The 19,618-nt window shown below is 44.5% G+C and overlaps 1 protein-coding gene across 4 annotated transcripts in view; it reads left to right on the top strand.

The window, feature by feature from the left end:
* LOC103981790 (nuclear pore complex protein GP210) overlaps nt 1-19,501 on the top strand; it is a 58,225-nt gene extending 38,724 nt beyond the window's left edge. For 3 of the 4 annotated variants that reach the window (XM_065104246.1, XM_018825199.2, XM_065104247.1), the window contains 8 exons: nt 15,296-15,403; nt 15,493-15,634; nt 17,402-17,482; nt 17,603-17,837; nt 17,941-17,995; nt 18,081-18,172; nt 18,496-18,556; nt 18,846-19,501. In XM_065104246.1, coding sequence (XP_064960318.1) covers nt 15,296-15,403; nt 15,493-15,634; nt 17,402-17,482; nt 17,603-17,837; nt 17,941-17,995; nt 18,081-18,172; nt 18,496-18,556; nt 18,846-19,201 — 1,130 coding nt within the window. In that variant the 3' untranslated portion in view covers nt 19,202-19,501. The remainder of the gene's footprint in view (nt 1-15,295; nt 15,404-15,492; nt 15,635-17,401; nt 17,483-17,602; nt 17,838-17,940; nt 17,996-18,080; nt 18,173-18,495; nt 18,557-18,845) is intronic. The other variant, XM_065104248.1, reaches the window with a different exon arrangement.
* Nucleotides 19,502-19,618: the final 117 nt, after the last annotated feature.

Here is a 19,618-nt window from a genome sequence, read left to right as displayed (position 1 = left end):
GCTTTACCTGCTTTTATTTCACTTTAGATTAATCTGATTCTTATCCTTAAAATACTATGCTTGCTTTACTATTTTATTTTTTGTTTCTGTTGCTAGAAAGTTCTTCATTGTTTGTCACATTCTTATGATATACTGTTAAACAGTAGTCTCTGATGCATCTTGAAAGGCTGCTGTGCTGGCTGGATTGACTTAATCCAAAGAATTTAGGTTACCAGGATAGTGGCAGAAGATGCATTTCTTCTAAGATTTGTCTCATGTGTAAGTTGGAGCAAATGATCATCATGGATTGTTATGAGCATAAAATAGTGTCCCTGCAAGCATAAACAGCATGTCTGATTCTAGTCACTGACATGCTTTGTTGCACAAGAGGCAATCCTTAGACTGCAAAATTTCTTCTTCAAATTATGTCTTTATTTGCAATTTTTCTTTTGTATCCTTGAACCCACATACTTTCTTATTTTTCAGTTGTACTTGCCTAACCAAGGTTTGAGGGATCGAGATTGAAATTAAAATTAGCCATGGGTTTCATGATCAAGATCTGATCAACTTGGCAAGACCAGATTCATTAATCATCTTCATGATGAACACATTTTCTAAAAATTCATACATAGGAAAGATTTTGAAAATCCCAAAATATTAAATAAATGGATAATGAAAATTAGGAAAAAATAGAGAACTTTGAGCTAAAAATCATTACATGGTTGAGAAAATATTCAACAGTAAGAATCACTATCTAGGCAAAATTGAAAGGTGAAGACTCCTTGGAAATAAAGGTTTTTGGGCTTTATGTGAGAAACTTCATTTGTAGTTTTCAGAATAACTTAAGATAGATTGGTATCAGCAGACTGGGAGTTTTGGGCACAGTTTGTCCCTTTCAATCTGAGAAATCTTGATTGTGTGGACTTTGGATCCATTCTCAAATTGCTGGTGAAGATGGCTAGAATCTATTGGAACTCACCTAGATAAGATGGTTGTAGAATCTTTGTCAGATTCTTGTGGATAAAAGCTGATTCCTTTAAGGAACTTGTGCTGATGATTGGAGAGGGTTAGCACTATTAGGGGTAAAGAATGGGAAAGAGAGGAGAGGAGGATGATATGTTGGTATCCCTATCAGATTTGATCGTCCTTGGCCAAAATGGAAGAGAAGATTTGTCTGGGGCCCAAGAGAGAAAAAGAAAAGATTGGTATTATGGCGGGTTAAATAAGCTTTTTTTCTCTTTACCAATTTAAGGTTTACCCCATTTCTTTCCTTCCCTTTAATGATGGTACAGACCAGTGATTTCAATAGGCGCTTGGGCGCTTGCCTAGGCGCTCGGGCGAGGCGAGGCAGGGCCCGAGTGCCTCGCTTCATTTCTAGGCGATGCACTTCAAAGAGGCGCCGCTTGGGCGCTTGCCCGAGTTTAGGTGCCGGGCGCTTCGGGCGAGCGCTTGGGTTAAACCAAGCAATCGAACCAGCGTGTTAGGTCTGGTTCGGTCTCCGGTGCTTTAGTTGGTTCAATCGAACCAACTAAAGCACCGATATCAGCTGCCGCTGCCCAACCCTAACCCTGCTCGCCATTCACGCTGTCGCTGCCGTTGCTCGTTGCTATTGTCGTCGCTTGCCGCTGCCGCTGTCGCCGCTCTATCACGGACTTAGCTAGTTTTGCCTAAGTCGTGCGGCACCCTTGTGTGTCCGTCCGCAAAGGTCAGTCTCCCCGAAACCTCCCATGGTCCCTTAGGAACTACAAAAGACGGGTTAGAGAAAACGCCTTACTCGGGATCCACAAGCACACATTTCCGAAAACACTTCATAGACAATGAAAATTACAAATAGACTTTACAAGCTCTGAACAGTTGCACAACAAAGGGTTGAAATTGTTCACTATAGACCGAATATCTCTTACAAGTGTCTACATGACACGACCTTTATTTACAAGCCTAAGAAGGCCACCAAACCCAACTAAAATGGGGCTGTTAAGCCTTCGATCGTTCCTCTACATACTGTGCAAAGCATGAACAAACAGAAAGACACGGACATATATAAGTATTACATCAAACATCCTGTTTAGAACTTTGTCCGTGACATTCTCCCCCACTTATTCCTTCGACATCCTCGTCGAAGCCTTTTGCCGACATTACAACTCCTCGTCTTTGCTGAGTCTTCAATCTTCTGCTCTAGCTGCAATGCGCCTCTTGGCTCCCAATTGCTCTCCGTTGCTATTGTTGAGTAGTCGAACTTTTGATCTGCTATGCTATTTCAACTCGCCAATGACTTTGACTCTAGTATGGAGTTGGCTGAGTTATGTTAATCCTTGTTGATTCTTGCGGATCCTCCAGATGAAGGAAAAGACCATCCTTACTATACGCCAGTCTCTCAAATACCACATGTTGCTTGAACTGGGTGGATGCTTGTTGGAGCATTAACGAGCATCGCCTCGTAAACTTTCGAAGTTTTGGGTCCTTCCTCCACAAAATGTCCATCAACTCTTCTTTTCATTTAGTTGTCACTTCCAAGTAGATTCGCATCACTTCTGCTTTCGATTGGCATTCTGTTGGGAAATGAAGCAGATAATCTACTCTCAGTAGCACTGATCACCATTGGTGAGGATTTGACAATTATTGTCTTCTATTATCTTCGAAGGGTCTTTGAACCTATGCAACACTCCTCTGCTGGATAGATAAGAGAATTGGGGTACTCGGTTTCACCTATTCTCTTACGAGTTGAGAAGGCAATGGTTACTTGACTTCGCTCGCCTCCTCGAGGGTTATACTCCATGCATCGGGCTGGTTACTGACCTTCGCCTGCTCTTTGCTCACACTTCTGAAGCACTCGAAGTGTTTGCACTCCTTGCAATGAGTTAGCTACTGTGATTCACCTTCTCAATGCCATTGAACTTCTGGAATGCAGGAAGTTTTCACCCCAATTTGGAGTAAGTCTCTAATAGTTTTGGTCGCCTCTGGGTTTGTACCGTCTTCTCCATCAACCCGGCCGCTTACTCCACTGAGTAGCAAAGGTACAGCACCGCGTACTGCCTGCTTCGTTCCTTGGTCGTGCACTCTTGCATGACCCGAAGTCCTTCACTTTCGGCTATCTTGATGAGAAGCTCGTTGACACCGGTCTTACGAAGTTCCTTGGCCTAAGCCCTTTAGCCTTGTCTCGGTACTTGGAGTTTGCCTCTGTATGCTCCACCTCCTCGGCCCCTTTCACGACCAAGCGCTCTCCCTCCATGAGAGCAAGGGATCAATGACTTTCACGGAAGTCCCGCCTTTGCGGTACCATGGCGTTGCCATACTCATGGCCCTACTATCCGAGTCTCGGTTGACAGTAACGTTGTAGGGTTTGCACCGATTCTGTTCTCCTTAGCTTCCTTGGTAGTAACGTTCGCTTACTTGATCTTGTTCTCTGACTTGTCGGGCTCCCTTAAGCGAATATGGGCTTTGGAGCAGTTCAACTCTCCAGCTGCTTCGATCATACCTCTGCATAATCAAGTCCCTCCCATGGCATTCACTGGTACTTGCATTCGAACTTTTTCCTTGGTGGAACACAGCTCCCATATGCTGATGACCAAGACTTTTATCCGATGCAAAATTCGATGCACGCACGGAAGACCCGTTTTTGCGGTACCATGGCCTTCACCCCTTAAATCCATAGCCCTTCTTATCATCGTGTTGTTCACCGAAGTGGAGCTTCCAGTAGCTCCCGATCATACCTCTGTATGATCTAGTCCCTCACGGGACAATGTCGTGTGTATCGTATTGCCACGAACTGTTCCACCATGATCCGCTGCACCATGTCGCCTCCTAGTGACATCTCAATTGCATTCTGATCCTTGTGGGATGAACTCGAATTGTGATCCCTCTATTTGTGAAATCTGCCAATACATCGCAGGGTCTCTTCCACCTTCGATTTTGTTCGCTCCTTTGACAATCAACCTTCATCCACCCACTCTTGGGTCACACCTAGATGAAGCACCGCTCTAGGACAGTTCGTCGCCTAGTAGCTCCCAAAGTCCACCGACTTCGCTGCAATTAGTGCACCATTGTTTGGATCCTGGGCCTCTGCCCCTACCAGCACAATCTCCGCTGCGCACCACTTCTTACCTGGCAATTTGACTGGCAACACTGTGATATATTCTTCAAGAATACTCGCTTTCGCGTCCTCTTGCCCCGTGCCAAGGCCTTCTGAACCCAACTTTGCCTCCGCAAGTTGAGTCGCCTTAGTTCCTCTATCAAATGCTTTTCCGAGCTAAGGTGCATGTGCCTAGAAGCTCCCTCCGTCTTGGCACTATGCAAGATGAGTCCTCTCCGTCAGAACGAAGGACCCATGGAACAACATGATCCTGCTCTTGCCTCTGCAAGAGTTCATGTCCTTGACCTCTGTCCAAGGAAAGCACTGTGCCTCCGCTCTATGTTCCATCTTCTATGCTGGCTCCCTTCATGCGGCTTGGGTACTTCGCCAAGTTACACCCAAGTTGTTCCGTTCCTCGTTTTTGCATTGAGTTGATGGTGGCCCTTGCGCCCACCATTCCCCGGGTCAGCCCTCCCTTGAGTCCAATCTCCATATCGACTCCAAGTGTGCATTCATTTGTGTTGCTTTGGGTCGCTCCCCCACTTGATCTCGCAATGCATCCACCAATACATTCTCTCAAGCGAGATCATGTGACGACTCCTCACCGTTTCTCGGTCCATTGAGCTTCGTGGAGTTATTGTTTGTTGAGGTACTCCTCAACATGTGCAGTTTGTTGCACATGATTCTCCCTCTAGAGAAACCAGCATCTATCCCTCTTGGATAACTGTCCCGTTGGAGCAACATCTCTCTTCGTTTCGGAGACCACCATCCCCTTGGACTACTCCGATTTGCTGAGCAAACTGTGCATTGTTTTGCCTCCTGCAAATGCACTTGCTAGATTGCGACTCCACGTCAATGCGGCCCCCGCTGCACCACTCAAGGCCTAACGACATGTTGAACTCGCTGCACACTTCATTCACCTACGGACGTATCCTTCACATGCCGAAGAGAAAGTTTCAATGCTCTATGGTGCTGAGTTTCGATCGCCTTGGGATGGCCGCAAACATTCCATCGTTCGTATACAAGCCCATGCATGAGTACCGAATTCTTCGAGTTAGCAATTCCCCTCACCTCTGTGAGCTTTGCACAACTCTTTCGGTCGCTGAGCAACTTATTCCACCTTGTATGGTCTCATCCTTTACCAAGCGTCTCGCTTGCCTTGAGCACCATCAAGTATAGTTGTCAACGTCGAGCCGTAGCTCGAACTCAGCCATCCCAACGTTTGTACGCTCCATATTCTTCCAAGCTTGCTTGTTCTCGTGGTGCCTCTTGCGTGAAGGGTTGGCCATTCCTCTGAATGACAATCTCAGATGCTCGCAACTCCGAGCGACTCTTTTTCCCTACATCTCCATGCTCGTTTTCCCCCAAACGGTCGCGCGTGTGCTGACTGCCCTCAACGCAGCCCCGCTAGGTCCCCCATGTTTGCATGCTAAGTGTTTCTGTGAGTGCTTGTCCCGCTCTGATACCATCTTGTCACGACCTTAGCTGGAATTGCCTAAGGCGTGAGGCACCCTTGCGGCCAAAGACGCGAACTTAGCTTGCGTTGCCTAAGTCGCGAGTCACCCTTGTGGCAAAGACGCGAACTTAGCTTGCGTTGCCTAAGTCGCGCTTCGCCCTTGCGATATTGCTCCGCAAGGATCAGCTACTTTGTAACCTCTCGCAGGTCCCGAAGGACCTGTAAAAGAGAAAGAGAGTTAGATCGAAAGAACGAGCAACAGACAAGTCCCGAAGTCTCCCGAAAAGGGAAGCTTTACAAGCAATTCGACGAACACCCTGTGTGCACAAGAGAAAAGAGGGAGAGGGAGAAAAACAAGGCTTTCAAGGATGAACGAACAGCTGCAAGCCCACAAACAGCCGCTCACCTGGTCCCGGGCGCAAAGACAAGTTCCCGTAAAGGTCACATGCGAACTTGCGAAAGAGATCTCAACGCCCGGTATATAACCGAAGCCCCATCCAGCCCTGTGCCACCCGGGGGGTTCCTGGGGTCTGAGATGGCTGACATTTTGGTGAGCGGAGGCAGTTCTCTGCTGCCTTCGCTCACCTCCCGCGGCACGCGAAAACGGAGCTGTTTTGGGCTGTTTTGCTCGGTTCGGTGAGTGGTCGCTTTGCAACGCTGCAGCTTGTTCGAACTTACATATTTACAAGCAAAATGACCTAAAACCAAGAGAAAACATGCTGTCAAGCAGCTGTACATGCAGGTGTGAGCGACGAACGGTTCGTTGAACGGAGTTGTTGCGGGTGCGCGACGACCGTTCGTGACATTCTCCCCCACTTAAACTGTCGACGCCCTCGTCGACGCTTGTTGGTAGTTGTTGATGACTTCTTCATGTCGCAGGGCGTCTTCAGGCTCCCAACTAGCTTCAGTTCGGGGAAGCTTTCGCCACTTCACCAAGTACTCTGTTTGCTCCGCTCCGTTGGGTAGCTTTATCTTGCGATCCGCCAGAATGGTTTCCACTCGCTTCTCGTAGGAGGCCGTGATGCGAGGTAGCCGAGTTGGAACACTTCGGGAAGCATCTTGCGGATCCGAATGGTTGGCTTTTAGGTTGCTGGCGTGAAGAACGTTGTGAATTTTGAACCACGCCGGCAGCTGCAACTTGTAAGAAACATTGCCTACCCTGCTGATAATTGGGAAGGGCCCTTCATACTTATGCACCAATCCTTTGTGGACTCTGTTCCTGAAGAATTGAAGTGATGCTGGTTGGAGCTTTACCAACACCAAATCGCCAACTTTGAACTCTTGCGGTCGCCTTCCCAAGTCGGCCCACTTCTTCATCCTCTTTGCCGCCTTCTCCAAGTAAGCCCGCGTAATATCTGCATTTCGATGCCACTCCTTTGCGAAATGATACGCTGAAGGACTACTTCCAGTATACCCAATTGCCATGGTGTGCGGAGTCGACGGTTGTTGTCCTGTGATAATTTCGAAGGGGCTCTTGTTGGATGCAGAGCTCCGCTGCAAGTTGTAGGAGAATTGGGCAATGTCCAACAGCTTTACCCAATCTCGTTGATTGGCACTCACGTAGTGCCGGAGGTATTGCTCCAAGAGCGAGTTTATTCTTTCAGTCTGGCCATCCGTCTGGGGGTGGAGGCTTGTAGAGAAGTATAACTTTGACCCCAACAATTTGAATAACTCGGTCCAGAATCGTCCCAGGAACCGAGCGTCTTGATCACTAATGATATTGTGCTGGACTCCCCAATACTTCACTACATCCTTCATCATCAGTCTGGCCGCCTCTTCTGCTGAACAGTGCAGGGGAGCAGCAATGAAAGTTGCATACTTTGAAAACCGATCGACCACCACGAGTATCGATCCGAGTCCCCCTACAGGTGGCAAGCTTGATATGAAGTCTAAGGAAATGCTCTCCTACGGCCTTTCTGGTACGGGCAACGGCTCCAAAAGTCCCACCGGCTTCCGCTGCTCCACCTTGTCTCGTTGGCAAGTAAGGCATGTTCGAACATATTCCTCCACATCAGTCCCCATCTTCGGCCAGTAGAAGGCTCTTTCCACGAGAGCCAACGTTCTGTGAATGCCCGGGTGTCCAGCCCAAAGGGAATCGTGACACTCTTTTAAGAGTTCACGCCTTAAATTGTCCACTAGGGGAACATAAACCCAATTCCCTTTTGTGTAAACAAGTCTCTCCTGGACCCAGAATCGTCGTGCCTTGCCTTCTTTGATGAGCTGCATCAGGATAACTGCCTAGGGATCACTATACAGTCCATCTTTGATTCGGGAAAGGAAGTTGGAGTGTAACTGACTTGCTTGGCCTCTGCCCTCCAGTTGTGCAGCATTCACGCATTCCACTTTCCGACTCAGCGCATCGGCCACGACATTCGCCTTCCCGGGCTTGTACTCCATTGCCATATCAAATTCAGCCAGGAAGTCCTGCCACCGCGCCTGCTTTGGGAAGAGCTTCTTCTGAGTTTGGAAATAGCTCAGGGCGATGTTGTTTGTCCTCAGCACAAATCGCGACCCGAGGAGGTAGTGTCGCCAAACTCGTAGACAGTGGATCACTGCTGTCATCTCCTTCTCATGCACTGGGTACCGCCTCTCGGTCTCGTTGAGTTTGCGGCTCTTGTAGGCCACCGGATGACCTTCCTGCATGAGTAATCCCCCAATAGCGAAGTCCGAAGCATCTGTATGGACTTCAAAGGGCTCTCCGTAGTTCGGCAATTTGAGTACTGGTTCTTCTAGAACAGCAGCCTTCAGATCTTGGAATGCTATCTCACATTTGTCAGACCACTTCCAAGGCTGCTCCTTCTTCAGCAACTCCGTCAGTGGGGTTGCCCGCTTCGAATATCCGGTAATGAAGCGTCGATAGTAGTTGACGAAACCAAGGAAGGATCTCAACTCTGGCACCTTCTTTGGAGTTCGCCATTCCGCAACTGCTTGCACCTTCGACTTATCCATCCGAATGGAGCCATCACCGATTCGATGCCCCAAGAATAGGATCTCAGTTTGAGCAAAGTAGCATTTCTCCCTTTTCACGAACAAACTGTTCTCCCTGAGAACCTTGAAAATCGTCCGAAGGTGCTTGACGTGCTCCTCGAGCGTTTGGCTGTAGACGACGATATCGTCCAAGTAGATGACCACGAACTTATCCAAATACTCCTTGAATAGCTGGTTCATGAGAGTACAGAATGTGGCCGGAGCGTTGGTTAAGCCGAAAGGCATCACCAAGAACTCAAACGCTCCATATCTGGTCACACAAGTAGTCTTTGCTTCGTCGCCTTCAGCAATGCGCACCTGCCAATACCCCGACCGAAGGTCGAGTTCTGAGAAATACTTTGCCTTGCCCAATTGATCGAACAAGTCCGCAATGAGCGGGATGGGATACTTGTTCTTCACTGTTACTTTGTTGAGGGCTCGGTAGTCGACGCATAATCGGAGGCTCCCATCTTGTTTCTTCTGGAAGAGAACTGGAGCTCCGAAAGGTGCTTTAGAGCTGCGGATTAGACCACCGCTTAGCAGTTCACTTAACTGCTTCCTGAGTTCTGCCAACTCTGGTGGAGGCATGCGGTAGGGTGGTCTTGCTGGAGGCTTTACTCCTGGCACCAGCTCGATACTGCGATCCACGCCTCTGCGTGGTGGAAGAGTCTTCGGCAACTCGGGTGGCATGACGTCTTTGAACTCTTTCAGGACGTTCGCCACCACAGCAGGTTCTTGAATGGCCTCCTCGTTGAGTGGCTCTAGCTTCATAGCAGCCACGAATGCCAGTTCGCCTTTTCGCACCCCTTTCTTCAATTGTAATGCCGAAATGTGTTGGGGCTCCTTGGTTCCTCTCCGAGAGACGGGAACCACGCAGGGGTCATCGCCTCCCATCATACATAGGGAGTTCAAGAACGGCATCGGCACCAACTTCGCCGCGTGCATAAACTCCATTCCAAGAATCACTTGGAAGTCGTCCAGTGGCACGGCCATCATGTTGGTGTTTCCGCTCCAAGTCCCGATTTTGATGGGAACTCCCTTCGCCAACCCGGAGATTCGCCTGGCCTCCGAGTTCACCGCCTTCATTCGGCTTGGGCTCTTCTCCAAGGTCAACCCAAGTCGCTGTGCTTCACGATCGGCTATGAAGTTGTGGGTAGCGCCCGTGTCCACCATTGCATGGGTCGTTTGGCCACTCAGCTTGATGTCCACATACATCAGTTCACTACTTCCTGCTTTTAGTACCTTGGTCTTCATGTTCTCCCCCACTTGACCCCGCATAGCGTTCAACAGACGCATTGCTCCCATTCGGGGTCCTTGCGACTCCTCATCGTCGCTGCTGGATTCAGAACTGCTTGAGCTAAGGGCAACAGCTTTGCCCTTGTCCGATTGGGGAGGGTGGATGGAAGCCGTCAAAGCATTGAGTGCCTGTTTTTGTGGGCACTCCCTTACCATGTGTGGTCCTCCACACAAGAAGCATCCTCCAGGTTTTGAGGCCTTGCCTTTCGGGTTCGGCCCTTTGTGGGAGCTCTTCTTCTTCTGTTCGTCCCCGAGCTCCTTCCCTCGAGAATGTTTTGGAGGGCGATTGCTTGAAGATTGTTTCCTTCTCGCTGGGTCTTCAGAGGAAACAAAGTCGGTGAGCCTTTCTGCAGCTGTAATTGCCCTGACCACGTCGGTAACATTCCTTCGATTCAGCTCCTGTTGAGCCCATGGTTTCAAACCATCAAGGAAGCTGAACAACTTGTCCTTCTCGGACATGTCCTGTATGTCCAGCATTAGTGCAGAAAACTGCTTCACATAGTCTCGGATGGTGGTACTTTGGCGGAGTTGTCTCAACTTCCTTCTTGCGACGAACTCTGTGTTCTTCGGTAGGAACTGAGTTCTCAACTCCCGCTTCAAGTCCTCCCATGTGTCGACTCGACACCTACCTTGTTGGATCTCCTCCCAACGAGTTCGCCACCAAAGTTTCGCATCTCCGTTCAGATACATTGTAGCTATAGAAACTTTGGTATCTTCAGAATCGGGCCTCGTAGCTCGGAAGTATTGCTCCATGTCAAACAGAAAGTTCTCGAGCTCTTTGGCATCTCTGGCCCCTCCATATCCATGAGGCTCAGGTGCCCTCAAATTTTGTGGCGGTGCAGCGCGGGTGTTGCCTCCTCCCGCATTTAGCGTTCTTGTGAGCATGGCCACCTTTGCAGTGAGTTCCGCCACAACATCCTGTAAGTGTTGCACGGAGTCCTTAGTGTCATCGGACAGTCGGTCGACTAGGGCCTCGACCTTGTCGATCCTGGACTCCGCTTCCTCTTGCGAGCTCTCTACCCCAACAAGTCTTTGTTGGCCATGGTAGAGTTCCTCCATGCTCGCTTCCAAAACATCCAGGCGGGTTTCCGTCGTCGTGAGTCTCTCCTTATGACTCTTTTTCCCAGTTAGCGCACCAGATTGCGCTTCTTCCGCTCGCGGAGAGTTGCCAACTTCTCGTTCATCCTGTTCGCTGCCGCGCTCCTCTTGAGCGGCTCTAACAGCATGAGAGCGAGTGTGCACATGCAGCCCACCTGCGGCTGCTTGGGGCAAGGGTCCGGCGTGCCCCGTCTTGCTTGATTCGCCACGATGCTTTGCCATGGCGAAGTTGCGAAGTTCGTTCGCTGCTCGATCGAAGAGCTTGCCCGCTCTGATACCACAATGTCACGACCTTAGCTGGAATTGCCTAAGGCGTGAGGCACCCTTGTGGCAAAGACGCGAACTTAGCTTGCGTTGCCTAAGTCGCGCTTCGCCCTTGCGATATTGCTCCGCAAGGATCAGCTACTTTGTAACTTCTCGCAGGTCCCGAAGGACCTGTAAAAGAGAAAGAGAGTTAGATCGAAAGAACGAGCAACGGACAAGTCCCGAAGTCTCGCGAAAAGGGAAGCTTTACAAGCAATTCGACGAACACCCTGTGTGCACAAGAGAAAAGAGGGAGAGGGAGAAAAACAAGGCTTTCAAGGATGAACGAACAGCTGCAAGCCCACAAACAGCCGCTCACTTGGTCCCGGGCGCAAAGACAAGTTCCCGTAAAGGTCACGTGCAAACTTGCGAAAGAGATCTCAACGCCCGGTATATAACCGAAGCCCCATCCAGCCCTGTGCCACCCGAGGGGTTCCTGGGGTCTGAGATGGCTGACATTTTGGTGAGCGGAGGCAGCTCTCCGCTCACCTCCCGCGGCACGCGAAAACGGAGCTGTTTTGGACTGTTTTGGGGTTGTTTTGCTCGGACCAGGTGAGCGGCAGTTTGTGGGCTTGCAGCTGTTCGTTCATCCTTGAAAGCCTTGTTTTTCTCCCTCTCCCTCTTTTCTCTTGTGCACACAGGGTGTTCGTCGAATTGCTTGTAAAGCTTCCCTTTTCGCTAGACTTCGGGACTTGTCCATTGCTCGTTCTTTCGATCTAACTCTCTTTCTCTTTTACAGGTCCTTCGGGACCTGCGAGAGGTTACAAAGTAGCTGATCCTTGCGGAGCAATATCGCAAGGGCGAAGCGCGACTTAGGCAACGCAAGCTAAGTTCGCGCCTTTGCCACAAGGGTGACTCGCGACTTAGGCAACGCAAGCTAAGTTCGCGTCTTTGGCCGCAAGGGTGCCTCACGCCTTAGGCAATTCCAGCTAAGGTCGTGACAATCTGTCATGGACTTAGCTGGTTTCGCCTAAGTCGTGCGGTATCCTTGCGTGTCTGTTCCCAAAGGTCAGCCTCCCTGAAGCCTCCCATGGTCCCTTAGGACATATAAAAGAGAAAACGGGTTAGAGAAAACGCCTCACTCGGGATCCACAAGCAAATATTTCCGAAAACACTTCATAGACAATGCAAATTACAAACATACTTTGCAAGCTCTGAACAGTTGCACAACAAAGGGTCAAAATAGTCCACTACAGACCGAATATCTCTCACAAGTGTCTACATGATACGACCTTTATTTACAAGCCTAAGAAGGCCACCAAACCCAACTAAAATGGGGCTGTTAAGCCTTCGACCGTTCCTTTACATGTTGTGCAAAGCATGAACAAATATAAAGATACGGACATATATAACTATTACATCAAACATCCTGTTTAGAACTTTGTCTGTGACAGCTCGTCGCTCCCGCTCCCTCTGCCGCCGCTCGTCGCTCCCGCTCCCACTGTCGTTGCTCGCCGCTCCCGCTGTCGCTGCCGTTGCCACTGTTGCTGCTCGTCGCTCTCACTATCACTGCTCACTTTTACTGCTGTCGCTGCACCCTCGGTCTTCCCTTACACTCCTCTTTCTTCTTCTCTTTCGAAAGAATATTGTTAACAATCTACTAGTAACGGTTATGTATTTGTATTTATTAGATTAATAATATATTATTTTGATTTTAATACTGTTAATTTTTATTTATTTGAAATTATTGTTAGGTTTCAGGATAAATGGCAAGTGTACAGAGCAACTCAATAACATAATATCTTAGATTTTCTTAATTTAATAGCATATTTTTATTTAAAATTTTAAATAATTATATTTATTAATTATATTATATATTTTTATATTTTAGTGTCTCGCTTCACTCGGGCGAGCGCCGGGCGTTTTTGAACCTTGGCGCCTTTTGGCGCATAGCGCTTTTTAAATCACTAGTACGGACAAGGCTTGAATGGGTCACCATATATGGTTTTTTTTAATTTTTTACATTTATAAATCCATAGATATATGATATACGAAAAATATTATTAACTAATAATTGGCAAATAGAAAAAAAGGTGGTTACATGTGAATCGTATGATGTTGCTTGTTAACTTATATGATTTTGTCCAAATGATATATATTATTTGGCTTAAAAATGAATAGTATGATGCAAAAATACGATGATAATATTTTTATAATTATTTTCATAGTTGCTTTAGGTGTTGTGATTATATCATCCTTGGCTGATTTAACCATGACCTGTTTCTCAATAGACCTACTGACCAAATAACTTGGATTGAACATGCTTAGAACTATAACATGAAATGCTTAATGAAAAATTATTAGTAGTAATCCACAAGCACCATATACCATCATATCCCTTCCAACCTCCAGTGTGGAACTGATTGGTTGATGCAAATCTTGATTCCAATCTTGTGAATTTTGCTTTCATTACGTTGAGGGCTTGGGTTTGATCCATACTGAGGCCATCACTCTACCAAACTTTGCTCATATTTAGTCAGCCACGTCAAATATAATACTATTTATGGAGATCATTCACCATTCATCTATGACTCCATTCTGGAAATGGTGGTTCTTTTGGAAAATGATGTGGTTTTCAAGGAATGCTATTTCGTGTCGGATCCCGAGCTTTAATCCAAATATCTTAATTGTTGATTCATGCCAGATTTTCAGTAATCATTGATTAAGAAGATTAAACAAGTGAGTGTGAGGAGTGAAAGTGAGAGTGAGCGAGAGTGAATGAGAGATGGAGAAAGGTGGTGGCTTTAAAAGGCCATAACAGGGTCCAATAGTCAATTTGATTGTTGGAACCTAGTTTGACTGGAGAGGAGACCGATATGGTTGAAATCCAACCATTACCGACCCATATCGGTTGGTAATGGTCGAGTTGGGTCCGTATTGACCGATATATGAGGAATACTGATCGGTACACCCACTATAAATACATACCGCTAAAACGGGCTTGTCCACATACCAGTTAGCTGGCGGTACCACACATTTCATACTGTAATGGGCGGTATTCCAAAACATTATGGTTTTATGATGACATATGAAGTCTTCTTCTTTCTGTTTTGTGTGTTTGTGTTATCTTTATTTTTCTTCGGGGGGAGTGTGTCAGGCATTTACTTGGTTTATCTACTTTAATGCCAAACATTTATTTGGATAACTGATGATAACATATGAAATCTCCATATATTCCTGTTGTAATATAGTAATATAGAAGCATATATAATAAAGCCAAATAATTGTCTTTAGGTAGCTGTTATAAAAACAGCATATGGCTGAAAAGGTAATTGCAAGAACTGGTTCTGACACCAATAGTTACTCTGCAAGGTTGTATCTATTATCTTAAACCTATTGAAAGATGGTACATGTTGACAAATAGAAAAGAAATGTCTAAATCGATATGAAAAAAAGATTGTAATCTAAATAGCTACATGAATAAACAGAAGGTGTTTGAATGTGAAAATTGTCTTTAGGTTTTGTAGTACTTTTAGTTTAGTGCATTCACTTGTCTTACACAAAAGAGTCCTTTATCTTGTGATTCTACTTGTACTCTCTTAAGCATTTCTTAGGGACTAATGCTTCATGATTGGTTCACCCCACCCCATTATTATTATTATTTTTTCTGTAATTAAAACTCTTCTATAAAACAGTTCAGTTCATACATTTACACTCCATTAGTGTTGTAGCTCAATATATTGTATCACTCATTAGTAATTGTATCTGAAGTTGGCTAACCAGTCACTCACCTTCACTCGAGATATAGTTACAAGGTTTATTTAGGTACTGACAATTCTCTATACTTCAAAAGTAACTCTTTCAGATGAGGTGTAGGCCCAACTGAGCCCACCCTCATGGTCCGGCATTTTAGTCTGCCCCATCCCATTATGTTGATCAGATTTTATGTTGACAATCTGAAGACATCAGGTTTTCATGTTCTTTTTTCCTCTTTCTAGGCAAAAGCTTCACGTGATTTTATTCTGTGTTGCAAATATGCAATTGTAAAAGTATTTTATGCTTAATTAAACTTATCTAATGAATTAATTGTTTTTTTATATATAATGATGGTTAGAACCAATGAGTTTATTTACATAGCATATAATTATCGTATCTTAGCCTTTTGCTACAAATTCTTATTTTGATAGGAATTGATGGTCTTCAGTCTGGCAAGTGGTTAAGTGGTAATGGTAGTGTCCTATTGGTAAATAGGATCACTGGAGAAGGATATGCTCGCGGTGAAGGTGCAACTCAAGGTACTTAATTTGCCTTTTGACTGTTGATATAATTTTTGCTTGGGATGTTCACTAGATCCTGATGCTCTGTAATTATGATATTTTTCTAGTTATCTTTGTTGGTTCAAACTTAAAGTTGCAAACAACAGTAGCTGTGATGAAAGTTGGCCAGCTATCAGTTTATGCTCCAGCGAAGACCCTGACTAATATTCCATTTCCTACCAAAGGTTACATGTTCTGTGTAAAATATAGGTTTGTATTTCTCTCTCATGCTCCCTCTCTATATTTGTGTACATAGTATATAACCAAATGTTGATGTTTATATAATTAGTTGAGCTATAATTCTATTTGGAGGATTTAGGTCTTGACAGTTCGATGAACTTAAAACTAACAGTGGGGACTCCAAAAAAGATCAACTTCATTGAGCATGATCTGTGTTATTCAAAAGTCCTAGAAAGAGAATTTATATGATTTTGATATACTGTGTATTCATCAAAGCAACACAAGATCAAGACTGTTATTAGCACTTGTATATGACAGTATGATCAAGGCCATTTCAATTAATGATCTGAACCATTGATCTCTGTTTATATAATATAGATGCTTGCGAACTTCATCTTGTTTTGATCAACTGATAAAGAAGTTCTATGGCTTCTAAACTATTTATTTTTTGCCCTTTATTGGTCTCTGCTAAATAACTTGATCCACTGTGGAGACTGATCTTTCAATTTTTTTTTTTTGTTATTTTTTAACAATCAAAAGAGAGCCTTTTAAAGCTATTCCCTCTCTTCTCCCATCTTATCTTGATGAACACATGGCTTTAGTGCCGTAATTAGAGACACCCTTGTAGGACCTTTTTGTCTCCCTTTTTGTAGGATATAACATTCTTCCATACACTAGGATCAGCATGTTCACTGACAAAAGTCTAGACATCTGTGGATCAAGCTTCACCCTTATTCCATTTCTCATCTCTTCCCCTTGTTTCTTTCTCTTTCCTGTTGCTTCATCATGTATCCTCAGTCAATATTATTTTGTATGAATTCAATGCTATTTTATGTCATACTGTCTGCCAGAAAAGACAAGGTGAAGATTTTCATAATACCAGAATCCTGAAAAGTAAGAATAATACAAAAAAATTGAAAGGTGGTTGAATTCATCATCCAAAATTTCAATGGCATCATAGAGTGCCAACCAAATCTACCTTGAAATGAGTGGAAAGTGGAAACTACTCTTTAAGTTTTGGAACCTTCAGCATATTTGTAGTGGATTGCATTCCTGCTGAAGCAGCTTTTGCAGGACCCACTTGTGAAGTATCCACATGTTTAAGAAAATATTAGGGTAGAATAGCTTATAAAAAGGTGGTGATAAGACGACAAATTTGACATTATCAAAATCGTCACGTGACATGTCAACAACCGGAATTCTCACCTCATGATAATTGAGCCAACTCACTACCACCTAGGCTACAGTTATGCCACTTCATCCACCACCTCAGCTGCAGTTGGGCCTCTCCAACAACTGGAACTGCCACCTTGCAGCATTTGGACCATCTCACTGCCACCTAGGCAACAGTTACGCCACCATACCTGCCAGCTTGACTGGCGGTTGCACCCACTCAGCAACTGCTCCATCCACTTTAAACTCTGATAGTTACAGGTCTCGGAGTATAAATAGTCTCCCTCAGTATTTTTCTTTCTCTTCCACATCTTTTATTTGTACTTCAGACGTATTGCTGACTTGAGTGTCGGAGGGCCCGAGTCGAGCATTCTTGACATTGGTCTTCTTAAGGTACCCAAATGACATCCCGGGAGTGGCAGATCTTCATCGGCAAAACATCTGGATTTTACCTTCATTGTTTTCTCTGGTTGACTTTGATACAAGAGAAACTTTTACCTTTGTTGTTTCATGTGTTTTAGAAAAAGCTATTCCGATATGACTAGTATCTTTTTCTGGATGTTTTGCGTGGTTCTCCCACAGCCTAGTTGAATCTGATATTCTTTCCTCTATTATTTGCTAAAGTGAACCTGTTGACTACAAGCTGGAAGCTACTGGAAATAATGAAGCCCCATTTGATTGTCGGGTTGACCCACCATTTGTTGGGTATGTTTTGTTCAGATTGTTGTCGCACAGATATGTATCTGCACAGATAATGAAGCCCCATTTGATTGTTGCACAGATATGTTTCTCTTTTTTTTTTAAATTTTTTTCTCCACGCTGTAGGTATTCAAAGCCATATATCAACAATGTTACAGGCTACTCTTATTGCCTCTTCTTCCCATACTCACCGAAGCATTTGTTGAGTGTAATGTCTAAATCAAGTATTAGACAGCAAGGAAATGCAAACAGTGAAGGATCAGTCTCTGTCTCTATTATTGCATCACTGAAAGAAACCCCAAATGTTATTGGATCTGCACATGCAGCATTTGTTGGCGGATTTGTTTTGGACACTGAGAAGGTAAATATTTACTTATAAGCCACTTTTCTTTTATATTGTGGAGATTCACATAAATGATTTCTTTCGCAATTTTACTAAGTAACACTACATATGTTTGGTGTAGTTAAACTTGACACCAAAGGTTAATAAAAGCATCATAGCAATAATGGGGAATACAGGTATTCAAAGATAAGCTAGTCATGTTTCTTCTGTTGACTTCATTTCAATAAGCTTTAGTATGACTTTAGTTGTTTTTTATTGCAGATGTTGAGATAAGTTGGAATGCCAAAGATTTATTGTCCGTTAATCCTCTAAATATAGTCAGTTTTGGTATGGTGGGAATTATTGAGTATGAGGTGGGTGATGTAGCTGCAGATATATGTGTGTATATATATATATATATATGTATACATATATACATATATGTATACATATGCATACATATGTATATGTATACATATGCATACACATACATATGTATATGCATACATATACATATGTATGCATATGCATACATATATATATATATATATATACATATATATATATAACAAACTGTTATGCATACATATGTATATGTATGCATATGCATATATATATACATATATATATATACATATATATATATATAACAAACTGCAAAACCTATGAAATTTGTATTAATGATTATTCATTGCAGGTCAAAGTCCTCAGAAGCCAAAAATTTAAAGATAAGATTGCAATTGTTCTTCCTGCCACTGGTATGCCATCCTTTTATACTGACAAAGTTCAAGTATAATTTCATTTTAGAAAAGAAAGCTGAGCTTTACCGCTACTGGCTTGCTACTTGTTGCATCAAATATTTCTACTGGCTTGCTACTTGTTGCATCAAATATTTCGTTGTAACGTATTTAAATTTCCCTGCACCAGTTGTCACTGTTACAATGTAGGAGCCTTGTAAATTGCCCCTTCTCAACGTATTATCAATGTTCTACCTTTCTCTATCAATCATGTAAACTAGTAGTGATTGATATCAGCTGCTTGTTTCAGGTCAGAGAACTGAGATTGATGTTACTTATGAGCCTGGAGAAGGAACTTCTGCATCAGGAGTGAGTAATATCACATGGACTGCAGTTTTGATCTGTGCTGCTGTGCTGATGGTCACAGTCGGAGTCTTCATGAGGTTGCTGGAAAGACCAGACAGGTCTTTACTGTCGAGGCAGGCAGGGCCGACATCGTCAGCTGTTGCAGGGCCTGTGACAACAGACTCTATATCCACTGGTAACTTTCAGTCCTCTCCTCGAACACCTCAGCCTTTTATGGAGTATGTGAGAAGGACGATTGATGAAACTCCATACTACAATCGGGAGGGGAGGAGGAGATTTGACCCGAGGTACACCTACTAGAATTCAAGATCTTTATACGCAACAACACCACAATTGCTGATCATGGAAAATTTTAGCTGGATATGAATGTTAGAACACGGTGGCCACAAATTTCTTGTGCATGTAATATCCCTTGTTCCATCATGTGTGAAGGTGTTGACCCTGGTTGACTTGGAAATTAAGCAGGATACCTCCTTGTTCTTATCAATCACAGTGAGGTGGATGTGATGGATATCCTTTTGTGAGGTCGGCATTATTTGGATATTTTATTGAATAATGTATGTGAAGGTGAGGCGAAAAAATTTGCTTATTTTTTGCTGAGAGGATATTTGTTGATTTCTCGAATTTCTCATTGCATAATTAAGGTTATTTGGTCGTCTGCAAGTGAATTCCACCTGCAAACGTTTAGTCGTGTGTAGTTAAACTATTATTACAAGC

The sequence above is a fragment of the Musa acuminata genome, chromosome BXJ2-4 (genome assembly GCF_036884655.1).
Source record: "Musa acuminata AAA Group cultivar baxijiao chromosome BXJ2-4, Cavendish_Baxijiao_AAA, whole genome shotgun sequence".
Taxonomy (NCBI): domain Eukaryota; kingdom Viridiplantae; phylum Streptophyta; class Magnoliopsida; order Zingiberales; family Musaceae; genus Musa; species Musa acuminata.
Note: the sequence above shows the minus strand (reverse complement) of the source record. Positions and strands in the feature narration are given on the sequence as shown.